This window comes from Cavia porcellus, unplaced genomic scaffold, assembly GCF_034190915.1.
Source record: "Cavia porcellus strain 051 isolate PalLab524CR breed Dunkin Hartley unplaced genomic scaffold, mCavPor4.1 scaffold_31, whole genome shotgun sequence".
In the NCBI taxonomy this organism is placed as follows: domain Eukaryota; kingdom Metazoa; phylum Chordata; class Mammalia; order Rodentia; family Caviidae; genus Cavia; species Cavia porcellus.
Genome location: NW_026947514.1, coordinates 43742374 through 43762725, shown reverse-complemented (window position 1 = coordinate 43762725; position 20352 = coordinate 43742374). Strand labels below are relative to the sequence as shown.

Genomic DNA, 20352 nt, shown 5'->3' with positions numbered 1-20352 from the left:
AAAGAGGTGAATAGACAAGAACAGGAGAAGCCGGGAAAGCTTTCAGATCACAGCAAGAGGAAGTGTAGGAGGGAGGACTGAGTAATGTCAGCCTCAACAACACAATCAGAGGTTCTGCACAGAACCAGGCTGTTTATTTGGGAATAACTTTGCCATGGGAAACCATGAGCAAGAGCTCTTCCTGTCTGCAGTCTGCGTATCCTCCTGCTTTCCTTGCTTTTTGTTTTGGTTAAGATTGACCTGTGACTCATTCTGATTCTGACAGCTTGCACATTTCTTTCACACAGGGACAGACTCAGATGATAGTTCAGCTCTCAGGGTGTTTTGGCCAGGCCGACTCCGTTCTTGATCCTAACCTGTTCACTATTGTGTTCTCTGGGGGCCTACGCCTGGCCTGGCATGGCACCTTGCTGTGTGCACCGTGGCCTGGGGGAATCCAGGGGACACACAGACACTGCACAGATGGATGCAGCATCCAGGAGTGAGCTGGGAGACCGGCAGCAGAGACAGAAGAGAAAGAGTGAGGTTTGGCAGTGACCCCCCCAGCTCAGAGGGAAGCGGCAGTAAAGCCAGTGAAGCATTTAGACCCTTTCTGAAGGGCAGTAGGAAGCTTTGGAGGGTTTTAAGCAGGAAGTGATGTGATCAGATTGTCTTCAAAGTGTTGATTGGAAAGAAACCAGAACACTTTTGTAATAAGGTGACGAGTGATGTCAGCCTGCTGAGGAAGTGTATAGTGGGAGAAAGACTCGAGGAGGACTTTTCAGGTTATTCTTCCTGTGATTTCTGTTGGGAATTCTCCCTTTCTCCTCCTCCCTCCCTTGCTCTCCCCTCACTGTGACTGGATCTCAAATCTGTTTGCAGTACTAGTCTACCTCAATCTGCATTAACATCTCAGAGACATTTTTCTTGGAGTTGAGATGATAATCTCTGCAGTGCTTGCTGAAGTCTGCTGCAGATACCCCTGTGCAGTCAGAAAAGCTCACAAAGTTTGTGTATTTCCCTGTAACACTGGACCACCAAGAAAATGGCTGTTACTTGGTTAGATTCTCTAGATGTACGTTTGTACCTTGCTGCAGTGTTAATAGCCTTTGGATGTCTAGAGAAGAAGAAATTAAGCTCATCATTAATAATGTAGATGGTTTTATTGCTTATTAAGCGAAACATCTTTGGCTCCTTCATCATAAGAAGCTCATAAAGGGGTTCAGGGTTTATTTGTTACTAGATAAGAAGGAATCTGTTTTGGCTGATACAACTTCACGGCCGTGGACAGTTGGGTAAACATATAAAAGTGTTTATGTAGAAATAAGTCTGGGGTAATCAGATTTTATCTCAGATGTCTAATTGATGCTCAGAGTTTTGAGGTTTAATATACCTGTTTTAAAAAAACTAATTCAATTTCTCTTTTTAAAACATAATTGCAGTATTCATTTTAATGTATAACTATATAAGACTATAGACATTTTCTAGAACAGTACCTGATGCCCATTAAATAATCAATAAATGTTAGTTACATTGGTGAATTTTTCTAATTGAATGGAAATGTGTCAAATAATGAACCTAATTCCATTTCTGGATATAGAGCCAAAAGAATTGAAAGCAGCTTTGTGGAGAGAGATATGTAAGCTGATGTACTCATAGCAGCATCATTCACAGTGGCTAAAACGGGAAAGCCACCCAGTTGGCCACTGATGACTAAACAGATAAACAGAATGTGGTGTAGACATTCAGTGGAATATTACCTTTATTAAGGGAAGAAATCCTCACATATTCCAGAGTATTGGTGGTCTGACAATATTATGTCAAATGAAATAAGCCAGGACAAGGAGAGAATCACTGTGAAGTGCACTTATATCAGGGACTTGAGTAGTAAAAGTCACAGACCTGGGCTTGGGACGGGTAACAATTTGATGGGTGCAGGATTTGTTTTATGAGTGGACAGAGCTCTGCAGGTGAGCGTGGGGATTGTGGAGTAATTCAGTCCTGTGGAATGCATATCAAGAAATGGCTCTGATGGTACCTTTCGTGTTATGTGTATTTTGCCACCATTTTAAAAATTACAAAAAATATGCATATGGTTTTAATCCTGGCTCTTGTGTTTTTGACCTCACAGTGAACTCTGTACATTTTACAATTACTCCAGAAAAGCAAATAAGAAAGAAGTTGTTTTGATTCTAAGAGGCAGGTGGACTGGGCTGTGATGCTGGGAAGTGGCTTTTTTCTGCTAGGATTTAGTGTCACGTAGGTGCTGAGGCGGGAGAGCTCAGTATGTGTGGCTGGACTGTGAGCTCCACTCTTTCCCTTCTGCGGGCACCTCCCCAGCTTCCCAAGGATCCGAACATGCACTTAGCACATGCGTCTTCTTTTGCTTAGTGTACCATGTTCAAGTTTCATCCATGTTGTGGTACGTATTATACAACAATGCAGATGCTACATAGATGCCATACTTCTTGGGGCCAAATACTATTTCACTATATGTCTACACAGAATTTTGTTTATTTATCAGTTGATGGATATGTGAATTGTTTTCTCTTTTTGACCCCTGTGAATGATGCTTCTTTGAAACCCAAATATTTGTTGAAGACCCGCTTTCAGCTCTTTTGTGTATACACGTAAGAGTGGAATTGCTAGATTCTATTCAACTTTTATATTTAACTTCTGACAAGCTGTCAACTTGTTTCCCACCATGGCTGTGCCATTTTACATTTCCACCAGGGCTGAATGAGGGTTCTGATTTTTCTTCATCCTTGCCATTTTGTACACTGGTAACTTTCCATTCTCTGTTAAATGGCCATGAAAATAAAAGAGAGGGTGGAGTGGTATCCCTTCTTGGTTTTGGTTTGCATCTGTCTGATGACTAATGATACTCTGTTTTCCATGTGCCTGTGGCTGTGTGTGTAGATGCTGCAGGTGGGTGAGCCACGGCGTGTGTGAAATGAAAGCAGCCGGACGCGGGGGTGCGTGTGGGGTGACTGTGTGTGCACGATGTGTCTAGACGGCGAAGGCCGTGGAGAAGAGGAGCAGGTTGGTGCCTGCGCGGGGAGGGAGGGAGCGTGGCGAGTGACTGACAGGCGTGTGAGTTTCCTCTTGGGGTGATAAGAACATTCTGGAGGAACCAGAAGTGATTGCTGAATAACACGACTCCACTTTAAACGGCCCATGTTATGTTACATTCGCCTCCATGAGTAAGGAGCCTTGGGTCTCCAGCTCCCTTGAGTGTGGTGGCTGGGACTGAATGATTGCAGATTTCTACCACCTGCTGCCTGAAATTTAAACCGCGCCGCCGACCTTGAAAGGAAATCTGTTGCTGCCAGTAAAGGCAATGTGAAGCCCTGGCAGCGGCCTCCTGCACGGACATCTGGTGTTGGTACTGGGGAGCTACAGGTCAAAGTGGACACAGAGTGAGGCTTAACACTAACCTCAGGCAAGGGACATGGCCTTGGGCTATCACAGGCATTTGGACTAGTTGAGTCTCAGTGAAACGGGATCCAGAAAGGTGTGTGTGTGTGTGTGTGTGTGTGTGCATGTGCATGCGTGCACACACACACACACACACACACACAGCCCTACTCATGCTAGGGCTCCTAACACTGGGAGGCTGAGACAGGAGGATCTCAAGTTTGAGCCCAGTCTGGGCAACTTTAGTGACTTAGCAAAATGCTGTGTCAGAATAGAAAAAAATAAAAAGGCCTGGGGTTGTAGCTTGTTGTGAAGGCCCCTGTGCTGAAGAAGAAGGAAAAAATTGGCTGTCAAAGCCCCAATCAGAGTAAATGTAGGACCTTGCTCCAGATGGGGAGACTTTGGGTGTCTCGAGTGAAAAAGAAGTGCTCACCTGTAGAGATTTCCTGACTCTGGGTGAGCAAGATGCCGTAAAGTACACATAGCCATCGAAATTCTTTATTCACGGGGAAATTAAAGAGCTTAGCAAGGAAGCAAATATTCTAGTGTGAAGGAAAGCAGTCGAGTGCTGCAGATGGGAGGCAGCTGCCGCTCGAGACCTGTGCATCTCTGGATAGCTGTGCTCCTGGTGCTGAGAGAGGCTGGCTGCAGGGCTCAGGACAGTGGTCGCGGTCTGCACCTCCTTGCCTGCAGTGGCTGCCAACAACTTCAGGCTCTTCTTAAAGGATCAAGAGCTCAGGGGAACTTTCACATAATCCATTTTGGTGGAAGAAAACTTCTATCTTTGCATGTGTTAATTGTGAGACAGGTTTTTTTTTTTTTTTTTTTTTTTAAACAATGGATCTCAGGCTGCCCATTTATACAGTTGATGAGTTTAGAGCTAAGCGTATGCCTCAGAAACCACTGCCAACATGAAGACCTGAAATAAACCCATTATTTTACTAATTGTCCTCCTACCCCTTTAGAGAATTAAGATGATTGTAATGTTTTGTGGTAGGAACACTTAACGTAAGATTTGCTCTTCTCACAGAATTTAAATTTTCTGAATATACGCACACACACACACACATACACATATTGGTAATTATGTGGATATGTTAATTCATTTGATTGTGGTGATCATTTTACAGTGTGCACATACAGCATGTGAAAACACCAAGGTGTGTGCCTTGAGACCTCCCCTCTCAGCTCATTTTGAGCCTGTATATTACATTGTTAGCTGTAGGTGCTGCACTGTACAGGAGCTTGCTGAAACTTATTTATCTTACAAAACTGCAACTTTCTCCTCTTAACCACCAAGGCTTAGGTGTTCTAACCAAAGATTTGCCTAAGTCTCTCTTGAGAGTACAGCTTGGCATTTGCCCATTACTGAGGGGAATAAAGACTTACGAGCTAATAAGTGGGATCCATTGAAAACAAGCCCTGAAGCTGCCTTGAAAGCCACTTCTGGCCTCTTCATTGCTCAATTTAGAATTGATTATAGCTGTTGGCTGTGTCAAACCCCCCTCCCCAAGAAAAGTGGAGCTTTGTGTGATGAAGTAGAACTGTGTCAGAAACTCCAGTTAAAAGCCATCAGCAGCACGAGCTCACTGGGTGACCATGTCTTAGCATGGCTTCCATCAGTGGAAATTCTTATCAAGAAAAGGGGTGACTAGGGGCCCAGTTTTGAAACAGAAGTGGTCTCTCACTTGACACATGAGGAGGGAGTGTGTGCATGTCTGATGCACTTTAGTAGCTAAAGTCTCATTTGCGTCTCAGGATGAGGCGGTCTAGGTTGGTGGATCTTGTTCCCACCTAGTAGAAACTTGGCTTTGCACTGGCAGAGTGAGAATACCAAACTTCAGCACGTGGTGCACTTTCTATTAAAAATAAAGCATGTCTTCCAGCCATCATATTTGCTGAGTACATCCTAAGGAAATGAAATCACCATATCCAAGAAGCACCTGGACTCCTTTGTTTATTGCAGCAGCATTTTCACTAGCCAAGTTGTGGAATTGCCCAAGGTGTCTATGGATGGATATATAGATAAAGAAAAGGTGGAACATATATACAACAGAGTATTGTTCAGACATAGAAGGAAACCTTGTTTGTGGCCACATGAGTAGACCTAAGGATCATTAAGTGAAATAAACTGGGCACAGAAAAACAAATATTGCATGTTTTCCTTCACATGTGGAACTTGAAACAGTTGATGTTGTAGAAGTAGAAACTGGAATGGTGGGGATCTGAGACCAGGGAGAGTGATGAGAGGGGAGGTAGAGGAACGGTGGAGGATGGAATCAGAATGTTTTCAGGATGCTAGAGCTATTACAGTTATACATTAAAATATCTAAAATATATGCAATATAACAATTGTTATGAATTTTTTATATGTTTTATAGAAAATTGGAGGAATGTATAAGTGTTTCTTACACAAAGAAATTTAGAATAATTGAAGAGAGGGAAATGCTAATTACCTTAATTTGACCATCATCATGCATTATGTGCATATATCAGATTATTACACTGTACTCCCACAAATGTGTAAAATTGTGCCAGTTAAAAAACAAAGCTGGAGCAGATATGCAGGTCAAGGGATAACTGGTTACCCAACCCCTCTCCCTGCCTCTACCGTGAGCCTGCAGAAGGAAGTTGTGCTGGCCAGGGGAGAAGCAGGAAGCCATGCCCCATACCCTGTGAGCCAGCTGGCATGTGGGCCAGAAGAGAAGAGATTTCTCCCCACCCCAACAGCTGGCTAATTTGAAGGAACACAGGCTGAGATGATGGCAACTGATGAAGAGAAACAACTTAACACTTACATTATTTAATTGACTTTGCAGGCCTAAAGCCAGTAGTCTAAACAACTATTTAGAGGATAACAAGAAGCATTATGATAGCCATTGTTGATTTCTTATTGTGTTGTTTTGAAGTTCTTTCATGGTTTTATTTTGATTGACTCTATTCTGTTGCACTTTGTTTGGTTTTATTTTTTTAAATAAAAAAAAATAAAGCCAAGTGTGGTGGCACACACTTGTAATTCCAGCACTTGAGAAGTTGAGACAGGAGGATTGCTGTGAGTTCAAGGCTGGCCTGAACTGCACCCTGTCTCAGAAAGTCCCCACTCCCCAAAAAGATCAAAGTATTTTATTTTTCACCAGTGAATGGAAAATCAGGTTGTGCAAATGTGAGGAGAGTGCTCACAAGAATAAGAATTTCAGATCCCTGAGGGCGAGTGTGATATGCTCAACTGATCTTTAGGGACATTCTAACCAAGAGCTTGCAATCTCCCCCAGTCAGTGTTGGTGTTGCAGAATCCAAGCGATCAGAGAGGCCATTGGGGAATCAGGAGGGTTTACTGGGTTTTAGGGCACATTGGCTGAGCTTGACCCAATGTCCAGAGCAAAGGAAAGGCTCTAGTTTTATACATTGGGCTGAGGGGTGGTCCTTAGAAATGGGGCAGGTGGGGGTAACGCAAAGGTACAGACACAAGACAAAACAATTAGTACCTCAGCCTTGAAAGAAGATGAAGTCTTATTGATTCTGATAAGCAAAAGGGCACAAGCCCTGTTTACAGGACGTAACAGAACAAGTAGTTAATGCTATGGGTGCACTGTTTCATGGGGCATTGCTCAAAGCTGGGAAATTTGTTTTTGTTTAAGCCCTGCTTCTGTGGAGGGGAATCAGCAGAGTGTTTTGTTATGTGGTACATAAAGGAATGCAGTGATATATAGTATGCTTCTCTTTTGGGGAGAGAAAGAAAGATATTCTGAGGGATACCACATGGTTGGAGTTTATGACAGTCTTCTCATCACAGGAGTTGTAACCATGTGGTTTATGGTTTTTCAGGGCCAGGTGCATTGCTAGATGACATTGAATGATGTACAACTGATTGCAAGATGCTCTGTTTGTATCTTCCCAGTACGTATTTAATGTCATGCCTGAGCATGAGCTCATTAAATACATTCTTAATATCGCTTGAAAGGAGAAACAAGGGTCTCTGGCTTCTTCTCTGTAAATATCAGTTCAGAGCTTTCAGAATTAATTGCTTCTTGGATGCACGATTACTGCTCACTTAGCCTTATGCAAAGAAATAGGTCATTCTATTCATTGGAATCTTGCTGTTCTGTGATTATTTGGAGAGCAAATGATTACAGATAGTTTCTGTGTGACTTTCTTTAAAGAGGATGCATATACTAATTTAAATTTGTTGTTTTATTATTAAGTGTGTTATGTAAGTTGGAAAAAAGCTGTGTTTGTTTTTTGGGTTAGAAAAGGTACTTATGGTTAAACAGAAAGGAAGAAAAACCTAACTTTTGTTTATTTCTTGACACTGAGGAGATACTTTAATTGAAATTTAGTTATATGTGCTGTGAACAAATAACTCTGTTTTTACTTAAGCAAAGCATATTTTCTCTTTCCATTAAGATAAACATCAAGTTTCTTACATTATTGATAGATGCAAGTGATGTTAATATGATTAATGTGATTATAATCCTTTCAAAATTGAATCTGAGCTAAATTAGTCTAGCTCTAAAATACATCCTGCACAATACTGTATGGAAGGGGTATGTTTTATAAATCTGTGTAGCCTGAAATTCTTCTGTTAGAGTTAACTTACATATAAGCAGATGCCTACTAACTGAGCTTGGCCAGCTTGTCTGCCTTCCATACCTCCTTCTGTTTACTTCAGTAATTTGTTCTAATGTGCAAAATGAGTAAGCCTGGCATGGCACAGGACCAGCCACATAGGCAGCAGAATGTGACCATTTCCTTAGTGTGAGTTCTTCCTAGATAGGATTTGGGTGCAAGCAGTTTATTTAGGATGTGATCCCAGGAAGTCTGAAAAGAAATGAGGTGGAGGATTGGAGCAGGTGGAAAGGCAGGAAACGGGATGGGAGTGATTGGCTTGGAACTCTTGATGCTGAGGTTCTCTGAGAAGCTATGTGGAACACATTTTAGGGATGAGGAGGACTGGGAAAATCATGGGTTGGGCAGAATAATAGCTCCCCTTGGATCCTGTGATGGCATCATTGCCTTATAGGACAAAGGAGACTTAGCAGATGTGATTGAGTGAAGAATTTAGAGGTGAGGAGATTATCACAGTGCTCCTTATTAGAGGGAAGTAGGAGAGTCAGAGACAGAAGAAAATAGGCCAGCAGGGAGAGAAAATGGGGACTGATTTTGAGATGTAATGCTGCTGGTTTTGAAGATGGAAAGGAGCTGTATGCCAAGGAATGCAGGTATCTTCTAGAAGCAGGAAAAAGCAAGGTGGTGTCCTCCTCAGACACCCTGTTGGCCCTGTGACTTCAGCCTGTTTGGATTTCTGACCTCCATAAATGCAAGATAATAAAATTGTATTATCCTGCTGTAATTGCGTTTGTCTATTTTTCCTTCTATATTTGGAATCATATTTAAAAAATCATTGCCCAGACGAAAGTCACAAAACTTTCTCCCTGTATTTTCTTCTAGTAGCTTTGCAATTTAAGTTCTTGAGCCTTTAATGTATGTTGAGTTGATTTTTGTTTGCTTCTGCCTGTGGCTATCCCCTAGTCCACCATTCACTGAAGGGGCTATCCTTCTCACATTGTGTGTTCTTGGCGCCCTTGTTAAAAATCCATTAGCCATAAATGCATGAATTTGTTTCTGGGCTCTCAATTTTGTCCCATTTGTCTATGTGTCTGCTTTTATGCCAGACAGTGCTCTTGTTAGTACACATTTGTGGTACATAGTGATTACATTTACTGTGGGGAGTTGATACACAAACGTAACACATTTTATATCTTCTTTCCATCCCTTCCCCTTTCCCTGCCTCCTTGTTCTTTCCAACTCTTGGTCCCCTTCCCATTTGAAAATGATCTCTTTACTTCTTATTACCTATCTTTTATTTTGCTCTTTGTTTATATTTTGGATTTCTTATGTAAGAGAAACATTGTGCTTTGAGCTTGTGTGACCTGTTCTTTTGATTATTGTAGCTTTGTAATGTATTTTAAAGTCAGATAGTGTGATACCTACAAGATTGCTATAGATGTTCAGGGACTTTTATGGTTCTATGTAAATTTTAGGATTTTTTTTCTATATATATGGAAAATGTCATTGGAATTTTGTAGGAATTACAGTGAATCTATAGATTGCTTTAGGATATATGGACATTTTAACAGTATTAAAATTCATCTATTCTATAAGCACAGGTATCAATTTTTTTGAGTGTTACAGGCCTTTCATCTCCTTGGTTAAGTTTATTCTTAAGTATGTTATTTATTTTTAAATAGTTATTATAGATGAGATTGTTTTCTGATTTTCTTTTCAGATAGTTTGTTGTTAACATATTATAACAATACTGAATTTTCTAATTGATTCTGTATTCTGTAAGTTTACCAAATCCATTTATAAATCCCAACAGGTGCTTGTGCCACTGAGCTAAATCCCTGGCCCCCACCATAGTATTTTTATCTGTATAAATTTGGGCTCATAATTAAGTATTCTTTTAAAAATAATTTTAGTTTCAGGTAGTACTACAGTTGGTAGACATAGCCTCAAGTTTTTTCCTTTTGAGTTTTTAGATCAGTTCTCTTACCATTGAATACTGATATTACTTACATTTTCTTGTTATAAACGATGTGATGAGTATAATTTGTATAAAATTTTTGTACAAATCCATGATCAATTGTATAGAATATTTAAAGATTTTAAATGCTTTTTATACTGATTGTGGATCTTTTTTTTATCTTGCACCTCTGAAAAGCAGTACCACTTCATGCTTTTACCCTTGTGTTTCTCTATTTTAAAAAAATGCATTTATTGGTGTTTCTTCCTTAGAAATAATTATCTTTTTAAAATTTTTAAAAATTTTGTTTAAAGAAAGACTAAACAAAACAGAAAATAGGTAGAAATAATACATACATTCAGAGAAAAAAATAAACAGTAAGAAATCACTAGTTGATGTTTATATATTGTCATTTTACAAATAATTATTCAAGATACAAAAATGGAACATATACAGTAGGAATTCAAACAGCGACACTGAAAACAGTTCCATTCAACTGTCCAACAAAAGCTTAGTAACATGGTTGTCAATCCTATACACTCCATACATGCAGTTATCCATATCTTCAATTATGTTGAGATTGGATAAACCCAAGCAGGCTACTATCACTCTGAACAAAGAATACTACTATTGCTGGGTTTCACATTATGACACTCCAGGATCAGCACTGGTATTTTAGTGTCTCTCTTTTTTTTTTAAATATCTGTTCATTTCATCATGTGTCATAAGATTAGTTCTCATAAACTGTTTATAGATTTTATACATACATGAATCTTAACATGTATTTCTATCCCTTCTATATTACAGGAAGAAACAAAACAAAGCAAGACAAAACAAAACATATTCCTATAAACACATGAAACGAAAACATATAAGACCATTGTACAAAGAGTTCTACCATGGTTCCTGTGTTGTCTCTTGTTATCTCCGATAGAACTGGCTATATCATCAGACATAGTATAATTGAATATATCAGTATGTAATAGTAATAATAACACAACTTTGTATATATTATAGAACTTCAAAAGCAGGCAGTTATCAAACCAGAATGTGTATCGTAGAGTCTTGTCATCTTCATTGTAGTTGCCTATACTCTCAGACTCAGTCATATCAGTTTTGAATAAAATCTGAATAAAATCTTGTCTGCCTCATTTCTGTTGTTTTCTTTTTTTTGCCATCAGTTGTCTGTTTATCTTCTTCATTCTGTTTTCTGCTCCATTCTTTGAGGCCTCTCTGCCACTGTTCCTGGAATCCTAGTACTTTTCTCTCTCTCTAGAATGCCCTGCAAAATTCTCTGTAGAGTTGGATTGGTTGTTGCAAATTTCCCAAGTTCCTCTTTGTCTTGGAAGCATCTTGTTTCTCCATTAATTTCTAGAGACAGTTTGGCAATGTATATCAATCTGGCATGGAGGTTATTTTCTTTCAGGACTTGGAATATTTCACTCCAGGCTCTTTTTGACTTGATGGTTGGTGTCAAGAAGTCTGCTGTTATTCTGATGGGCCTTCCTTTATAGGTTATCTATTTCTTGCCTCTAACAGCTTTTTCTTTCCTTATATTGAAATTCTGAGATCTTGATTATTATATGCCTGGGCGTAGCTCTGTTTTGGTTGTAGGTGGCTGGAGTTCTGTATGCTCATATATCAGAATACCATTTCCTTTTCCTATGTTTGGGGAGTTTTCCTTAATTATTTCTGTGAATAACCTTTGTAGTTCCTTTGTTTGTACCCCTGCTTCTTCATTCACATTCTTTATTCTCAAGTTATAGATCCTCTTGTCATCTTCTAGCCTTTGTATTGTTACTGCTTATTTCCTTGTTATTTTTAAAAAGTTTTCCCTTTCATAATACCACATTGCAAAATTGTCCTCCAGTCTGGATAATCTATCCTTAGTTTCTTTCAAGCTGATTTGCCATCTTTCCATAGAGTTTTTAATTTCCTGGTGATCCCTTTGAATCTGCTTCATGTGTTCTATATTTTTTTATATTCTTTATCAAATGGTTCTCTTCTTTGTTTGAGTTCCTTCCTTCTTCCGTCTGTGTCTGCTTGAGAGGTGCTTAGTATCTCTTTTATTAATGTTCTTGTATCTTGTTTTACTTGGCTAAATATTTCACTTTTGAACTTGTCTATGAGGTCCTGAATATATCTCTTTATGTCCACTGGTGTCGTGTCTGATAGTGCATGTTTGCTGTTCTCATTCTCCTTTGTATTTACCTGTCCTGGATCAATGTTCTCAGGGTTGGGACCTGGGGACTTTTTGTTGTTGCTTCCTCTTCCCATATTTTTTGCTTCTTCCAGGAGGCCCCGATTTCTTTTTGTGTTGGTTACAATTCTTTTGAAGCACACTGGCAAGATGGCCCTTCCCACTGCTGTGTACTAGTGAGTTACAGACAAGGAGAGTGTATGCTGGCCCTTCCCCTCCAGATCAGTCAGGCTGCTATGGCCTGAACTGTATTACTTTGCCGCAGCCTCCTCTCCAGATCAGTCAAGCTGCTGTGGCCTGAACTGTATTACTTTGTGCCACTCCTCTCTGGGTTAGTCAAACTTCTGAGGCTTCACTGGGTTAGTGGGGTTAGTGTGTTCCACCGCTGTAGGGACTTGATTTCGGATAACTATTAGGTCCCAGCCAGGTCATGTGACCCAGGCCTAGTTCCACCAGTCCCGTTTGGGAAGGGAACAACTGACTGAAGTCGCTGCTTCCCCTTGTACTTGCCAGTGCTGCCCGGTCCCAGAATGTCCTCCACCGGAGCCCCCCTTTCTGTGGAATGGCTCCACTCCTGTCACTCACCACAGGTCGATGCAGGCTCCCTGCCAACTCAGCTCCCCATTCAGCTCGCTGACCCCAAACTCAATGTAACTGCACCTCCAGTGAGTCGAAGCGGCGGGACCTCTGATGGTCGGCAAGTCGCCTGCTGCGGTGGGAACATTGAACCTTTAGCTGTTCCAATAATAGCACCAGGACTGAATGTTTGGTTGGTTCTTCTCACCTTAATTTCTTCTTAGGACGAGAGAATTCATCTCCCTCTGTTTGGGGCTCCCCACTCTGTGTTATGTTGAATTCTAAGTTGACTATCTCAGGGAGCCTCTGTAGCCAGTTGTTTTCTATCCTCCATCTTTGCTCCTCCCTCATATGCCTTTTTTCTATCTTTTATTTTTATTAAAGTCTTTCTTATTTTCTTTCCTATTGCTTTGAGATTCCTTTATCATTTATGTTTATAAATTCTTAAAATGATCCCCATGTAAAATTTATTTTTATTCTGCCTTGAATGCTTTATTGGAAACAGTTTATAGAACCTTTATAAAGGAGTGTCATCCTGCTTACACAAAAACTGTGAACTCACTTAAAAGTATAAATGATGTAAAGGTGGAGAAATACTTCTGAAGCACCTAAGCATCCAATACGAGACTAAGGAGCCTGGCAAGTGCCTGAGAAGCCCCAGGGGCTCAGGGGCTGGCTCTTGGCAGTCTTGGGGTCTCGAGTGCTTAGCTGGGGAAACACAAGCCACGTGTTCTAAGGAAAGCGTGTCTTTACCTTTTTAGACACGTGACTGCCAGAGTCCTTGCTCCCTGTTCATGTTTAACACCTCTCACTGGCTTTCTTTTCTAGGTTTTGCCAAACTTTCTTTTCCCTTCTGGAAGTTACAAACCTAGGTCCATGGAACACGCTCTTTCAAGCCCCCTGTGCCGTGGGAGCAGCTGTGTGACATGCTTTCCCTTTTCTAATAGAGTGTTACTTTGTTAGAAAATCACCACGGCCAGACTCAGAACTCAAAAACCTAGGAGATGGGCCGCTTCCCAGTGAGGTCTGGCTTAATGAGGCCTAAGTTAAACCTCTTGGCTGTGGTTCTCCTAAGGTGCAGAAGCCTGTAGGTGCCCCACACCCTGCTTTGGGCTGCTATTTCCTCTCTCTGAGTCACCCTTTCCCTGGCAGCTGCGAAGTAGCCAGCATCCCACCTCGCCACCTGCACCACAGCACACACTTGTGTCGCATGCCTGGGCCTCTTCCACTCTGCTCTGTGCATGCCCAGCCCCCTCTGCACCCTCACACTAGATGTCAGACTGAAGACTGGAGTTTTACCCAGGAATTGGCTTTTGGCTATGTCCCTTACTCTCTCTGTCCAGCATTTCTGCTTGTCACCTGCTCTTCACCTTCTCACTGGGATTTGGTCCCATGATTGTAGGTACAATCCCTGATCAAACACAGTGTGCATAATAAATATCTACTCAGTCAGTTGAAAATATCTTCTTGCTTGAATTTCAATCTATGTCTTGGACATGTTTGGACATATGCACACAGTACTCTTTTTCACTTGCTTTTCTTCTTAGAATTCATGTTTTGTTTTCTAGCCTTTCTGTCATTACTGTCTGAAAGCTTTGCATACGTTACTTCTAATATTTTCAGTAATTGCCCTCTCTGTTCCTCTCTACAAGAGGAGGCTGAGGGTCCAGAGCTCATCGTCTAGTGAGTTGTGGGCTTCACTTCTAGACCCCATAACTGTGGCCTCCCCCCCAGTTCCTGGACTTGTTTCTTCCCACCTTCCCTTGACCCTGATCGCATCCTGATGGATCGCCACTGCCCCTCCCTAAATCCCAGTTGTGACGGAGGAAGCTATAAGGGAAGAGCAAAGCTGGGAGTCCTTGATGAGGTCTTTATGTGGAGATTGGAGCCAAAATTGTCTCCACCTCTTCAGCCTGAGGGAGCGGAAGCATGGTGGTGTCATCAAGAGAAATAGGTGGTAGATTTTTGGGTTGTTGAATCGGGCTTGAATTTTGGGGACTTTTCACTGCCTAACCCTGGGAAGATCTGAGCTTCTCTGAATGTAGTTTCTCCATCTTGCCCTATGCATAATCTTACCTGACTGTTGCGGTTGTCAGTTTTCTGGTCAAGTGATGGAAGGCATGATGTGCTTGGCAAAGAGTAAAGCTATGTGTGCACGTACCATTGTCAATATGTCAGATGCATTATACTGGAGTTAGAAGTCGGAGGCGACGACTTCTTGAATAAAATATGTTCATTCCAGGGACCTATTATCTATTTTTTAATGGCAAGTAAACAAAGAATGGGTTTTATTTTTGTATTTCAGTACAGTTGAAAAAAGAAGCCAAGAGGAAAATATCTATGACATATGAAAATGACATGAAATCCACATTTCAGTGTTTACAGATGAAGTTTCCTGGAGCGCAGCCGGTTTATGCTCTGCCCATGGCTGCTTTGTACCGTGGCAGCAGCACTGTGACGCTTCTCGGCCACCAGAACCTCGCGCATTTACTGCTGGGCGCGTAGGAAACCTTGCTGCGCTCCTCTCTTCCTTCTTACTGGTTGAAGCTCCCAGAAAAGACAGCTTAAACAAATCTTAAAGGTTGTTTTTTTTTTTAAATAAACTGATTCCTTTTATTTGACAATAAAGGTAAAATGAGGATGTATTTGTTTTTTCTCTCCTTTTTGGAGGTTTAAAAAAATAAATCTTTAGCCGGTCATGTTGGTATGTAGCTGTCATCCCAGCCACTGCAGAGCCTAAGGCAGGAAGACTCCCAGGTTTGAGGCAACCTGGGAAATTTAGCAAACTTTGTCTCAAAAAAATGAAATGAAAAAAAAAAATAAAGGCTTTATCTCAGTGGTAGAGGCCCTGAGTTCAATCCACAGACTGGGGGGAAAAAGGCTCTATTCAGTGCTGAGATGCTGTTATAACATGAAACATAAAATGCTCACCACCAACCTCAAACCATCCTTCAAGTGGCTAATGTGTGTTTTTATTCTGATTAATGCTTTCTTCTAACTCTTGATGTCTATATTTCCAAATGATTGTCATCATGATAACATAGATGTTATAGTTACTGATCCTTTCCGGCTTTTATAAGTGTTGCTAGATTTTTATTTTTATTATTCATAATGGTTATGTTGTCAGAGTAGTACAATTTGCAAGATATACACACACACACATATATACTTACTTATTTTAGAAATACTTTTTGCTCTTGCCTTTGGTCAAATTCTTCCATATTCCGATGCAGCTGCGGATGTGTCTCTTTGGAGCTGGGGCTGGCCTGCCCTTCCCTGCTCACTGCCTTCCCGCCCTCCTTCTCCGCTCTGCCCCATGATGAAAGTGTGGCTTGCTTTCTGAGAAGGCTGAGGAAAAATGTCAGAGGGAAAATGAACAAGATACTTTCAAAGTGATTTCCTGTGTGTTTTCTCAGATCTCCCCCCAAAGCATTTAATAATAAATTTTAAAAAACACGTAACAAACAGAAATGGTTCTTCTAATAAGGATATGAAAAAGGTTTGCACTTTCTGTTGCATTTCTGAACAAGTGGGAATAAAAGCAAGACCATTGCTGTCATTACATTATTACTGTTGACATTTTCGGTGTATCAAGTTAATTCTATGAAATGCAAGTGAAAATGGCTATTTATGTATTTTTTCTCTTATTTTTCTAGTGAGAAGCTGGATGGAAAAACTCAAAGACAAGGTAAGAAAAGTCTTCTTCCTCTGGAGTTATCCTCCAGGGCATATACCTTTGGGAGAAGATGTTCAAAGCAGTGAAACTTCATTATTCTGATTCTGCTGCTTTGTGCAAATATATAGGCCCTTTCCAAGTGCCCGTTGCAAAAGATTTCCCCTTTAATTTCCTTCCTGTGGAATACCTGATTCTTTGGAGCACCATTCATACTTACAAAGGTGAAAAAATTTACCTCACTTGGTGTGCTCCACTGAATAATAACCTTAAGATTCTGAGGTGGACTTTCTTTTAGGGAATTTCACAGTGCTATGCAGTTCTGCCTGGCATTTCTTGTGCCAATGTGAGATAAGAAAGTGGTACATGGCTTATCATAAGTGTTGATGAGCTGACCTGTTTGAACGACCAGTTGTGGAAAAATATTTTTCTCTGTTGTATTAATTCTGCCTACATAGTGATTGACAATATTAACTTCCTTCCAGGTTCATATTTTCATTTTCATTTGACTTTAAACCCTTTGCAACTTTTCACATTTGGTTAGTTCATCATTTTAAACTGGAATTATTCATAAAAATACTGATGGAGTTTAGAATTCCTTGGGTTAGCCTGTCAGATTCCATTATCATAACCAAGTTCAGATTTGAGACGTTTTTAATGATCAGGTGTTGAGTGACCTCCAATTTTCCAGTCATTTATGCTCTTCCATATATTTTTTATTATTTGGAATAGATATTTTTCCATATTTGAATTATTTCTATTTAGTTACAGTGTAATGGTAAAGACTAAAAGGAAATATTCAGTTACAATTAAAATTATATAACTTCATCTTCACTTTTATTTTTCTGCTTTTCCCTAAAATCTGGCATATATGTAGGTTTTGAGGATGAGATATTTGTGTCCATATACATCGGAAGTGGTACTGAAAATGTGACAGCTGTCCAAGGGGGTGGAGAGGGTCCTGGCATTTGTAATGGAGCTAGTGTACAAAGGAGGCTTGATTAGATAGACTGAGAAGAATGTAGGTGAAGAAAACTTGTAAATTTAGAATCAGATGAAAATTTACATGGGGAGTGTTTGTTATTGGTCAGGGGAAAGCAAGGTAATCTAGGAACCCAATAGTTTCTGCAGAAAAATATCCTTCTGAGGTACCGAAAAGGACAAACAGTGGGTTTAAGAAGTAAATTCTGGCATAGAGCCGCTTTGGAGTTTGCTACTGCAGAGTTTATTACCTGCACACTTGCACCATTCTCTTTAAAATCTGCTTAGCTTTAGAAGGGTTCATATCATCTGTACCTGTGAAGCTCCCATTCATAAGTCTGATACCTTGCCACTGCTTCTTTTTATTAAGAGAAATAATTTTACACATGACTCCTAATTTTCTGGCTTGTTTTGAAGTGTCTCTAGTACTTTTTTCAGTTTCTTTGGGATTTTTTTGGTATGCCTTAATTTAAAAAATAAATTGGAAGAAGAATTAAATTGAGCTCCAAAGCAGTCCTTTTACTTAACATCTACCTCTTTTTCTGATTCCTTCTTGGTGGAATTCATTCAGATCTTTCCACAACCTCCCTCTTTCATGCTTGAAATAGTGTATGCTCACGCTGATGTGTTTACATTTCAGACAGAGCATGTATCTGTCTCCCTTTTTCCTCATGCCCTTCCTACCTGTTTTCTGCAAGAATCTTTTTTTTTTGTCTTTTTTCTTTTTATCGGTACCAGAGATTGAACTCACGACTACTTGCTTACAAGGCAGGCTCTTATGCCGCTGAGCTAAACCCCCAGCCCCTTTCTGCAAGAATCTTGTTAGGCATCATCGTTAGAAACTATTTGAAAGTGTAGCAGTTGTCTCTCTGATGAAAGCCAGAGAACCTGTTAGAAATGGAAACCCAACTACATATTAAACTGGCCTCTTCAGCCAAGGCAGGCCTTTCAGTTTAGCTTCACTAAAATTATCCCAGGATGGTGGTACCTTGGCTCATGAGCTTAATTCTTTCTGTGGTTATAGTTGCAGCTACCAGGGTGGTGGAATTCCCTCCAGAATCATAGAGAGGATTAAGTTCGTGAACTGAGGCACCACTCTATTGGGTTTCAATGAATTAATTACCCAGAAAGTTTTCAATTATCCCTTTGTTGTTCTTGAGTCATCCCATACTAGTTAGAATTAAGGTTAGCTCTGAAGGATAGACACTTTCTGGTGACAGTGGCTTAGACCACAGCTTGACTAATCTGGAGATAAGAGTAAAGGACTAAAGGAGAATGACATAATAACTGGGCTCAAACTGCTTATGACCTTCAGTCTCAAGGTCATGTTGTGGTCCTGGATGGCAGCTACGACTAAACTGTGTCCATATTGTAACCAGAAGTAGACAGGAGGAAGGGCAGGCTAATAATGCTCTTCCCTTCCTAAATCTACTGTAAAAACCAGGCATGGCAGTGTATGCCTGTGATCCCAGCACTCTGGGAGGCTAAGGCAGGACGATCACAAGCTGGAGCCCAGCTTGTACAATTTAGTGACTTAATAAGATCCTACCTCAGTTTATATCTTGAAGTAAAAAAGGGCTAGGTATGTAGCTCAGTACAAAGGCCCCATGTGCAATTTCTAGTACCACACACAGAACAAAACAACATAAATTACACATTGAGACCCTTTGTTATTTTTATAGGGGATGGGCAAGGGGAGCATGAATGCTCTGTTTCCCTCTTAAAGGCTGTGTCTTCACATTTGCAGGTACTGCTAACGTTTCACCTTGCTAAAATTTACTACCTGGCTGTGTTAAGCTACATGCAAGATAGTGATCTCTACCCAACCTAGGACCAGAAGCTTTAGAGCAACAGAGTAAAGGAAATGGCACTGAGGGGCAGTGACCTGCAATAACCCCAAGTAGTGGGGGAGGCTTATGAGGCAGACCTTACCTTGGCTAGCCAGTGATGCAGTTTTCCAGTATCGAAATTGCTTCTCGAAATGGAAAAAACAGTGACTTTAAATTGTGTGACAAAGACCTACCCTATTGTCTTGTCACCCAGTGCGTCCTGTTCCATCTGGAAGGCATCTAGCAAACAAATGCTATGGGTTGTGCTTTATAGCAGCAGTTCAGTGTGTGCCAGCCAGAGGCAGCACCGTGCTCACTGGGGTATGGATTCTCAGCGCCCGCCCTGGCTTCCTGGGCTGGGGTCTGTGTAGGAGCAGGTGTACAAGGATGCCGATGTGTGCAGAGCCTGGCCAGGTTGATCTGGAGGAAGGCAGAACATTATCCACTGAGAGTGTTCTTCTGGAAAGCTCATTGATTGGTTTTAACATTGGCCACCAGCTAGGTTTCTGGATGCACACTTGTTCTTCCATGTATGGAGAATGCTGTCTTTTTGAGACAGGTCTTGCTATGATGCTTAGGCCAGCCTTGAGCTCACTTTGCAACCCAGACTCAAGCTCACAATGTCCCACCTGGCTCAGCCTCCTGAGTGTGGGGATTAGAGGCATGTGCCACCATGCCTGGCTGGGAATGCCGATGTTTAAAAATCTGTATTTTCTTGTGAGAGCATCAAAAATGTTTTATTCCCTAGTGTTTTGCTACATGGAAAATTACAGTTTTTCATAAGCCTTAAGCAGAGCTGGAAGAATTTTAGAAAAAGTTAGGGCTTCTGCAAAGCATATTAATGTGTTGAAAAATGATTGAGCTTTGTTTCTCAGGAAAAAAGTACTTCATGTGCTGACAAGAAATGCCATTGTTCCCAAATTAATGGGGACATTTCCATGTTTGGCCTCACTTAGGACTTGGGAAGGCAGAATGAGGGAGGAGCAGGCTGCGCGTGAGAGGAGGATGCCATCTCATAAGGTCACATCTCACCCTCCATTCACTCTAGAAATGTTGGGAAGATGTCCCAGGGTGCAGCTGTCAGCCCTTTAGGACAGTTTCATTATCTCTCTCTGCTTTTGGCTTATTCTGAAAGATACTGGAGATAGTTTGAGCTACATTAGAAATTTAAGGC

General features: G+C 40.9%; 1 protein-coding gene across 4 annotated transcripts in view; it reads left to right on the top strand.

Moving 5' to 3' along the window:
• The window catches only part of Armh4 (armadillo like helical domain containing 4), a 133844-nt gene that overhangs the window by 111317 nt on the left and 2175 nt on the right, over window positions 1-20352 (top strand). For all 4 annotated transcript variants that reach the window (XM_063241531.1, XM_063241530.1, XM_063241529.1 and 1 more), the window contains exon 6: window positions 16352-16383. In XM_063241531.1, the coding sequence (XP_063097601.1) occupies window positions 16352-16383 (32 nt within the window). The remainder of the gene's footprint in view (window positions 1-16351; window positions 16384-20352) is intronic.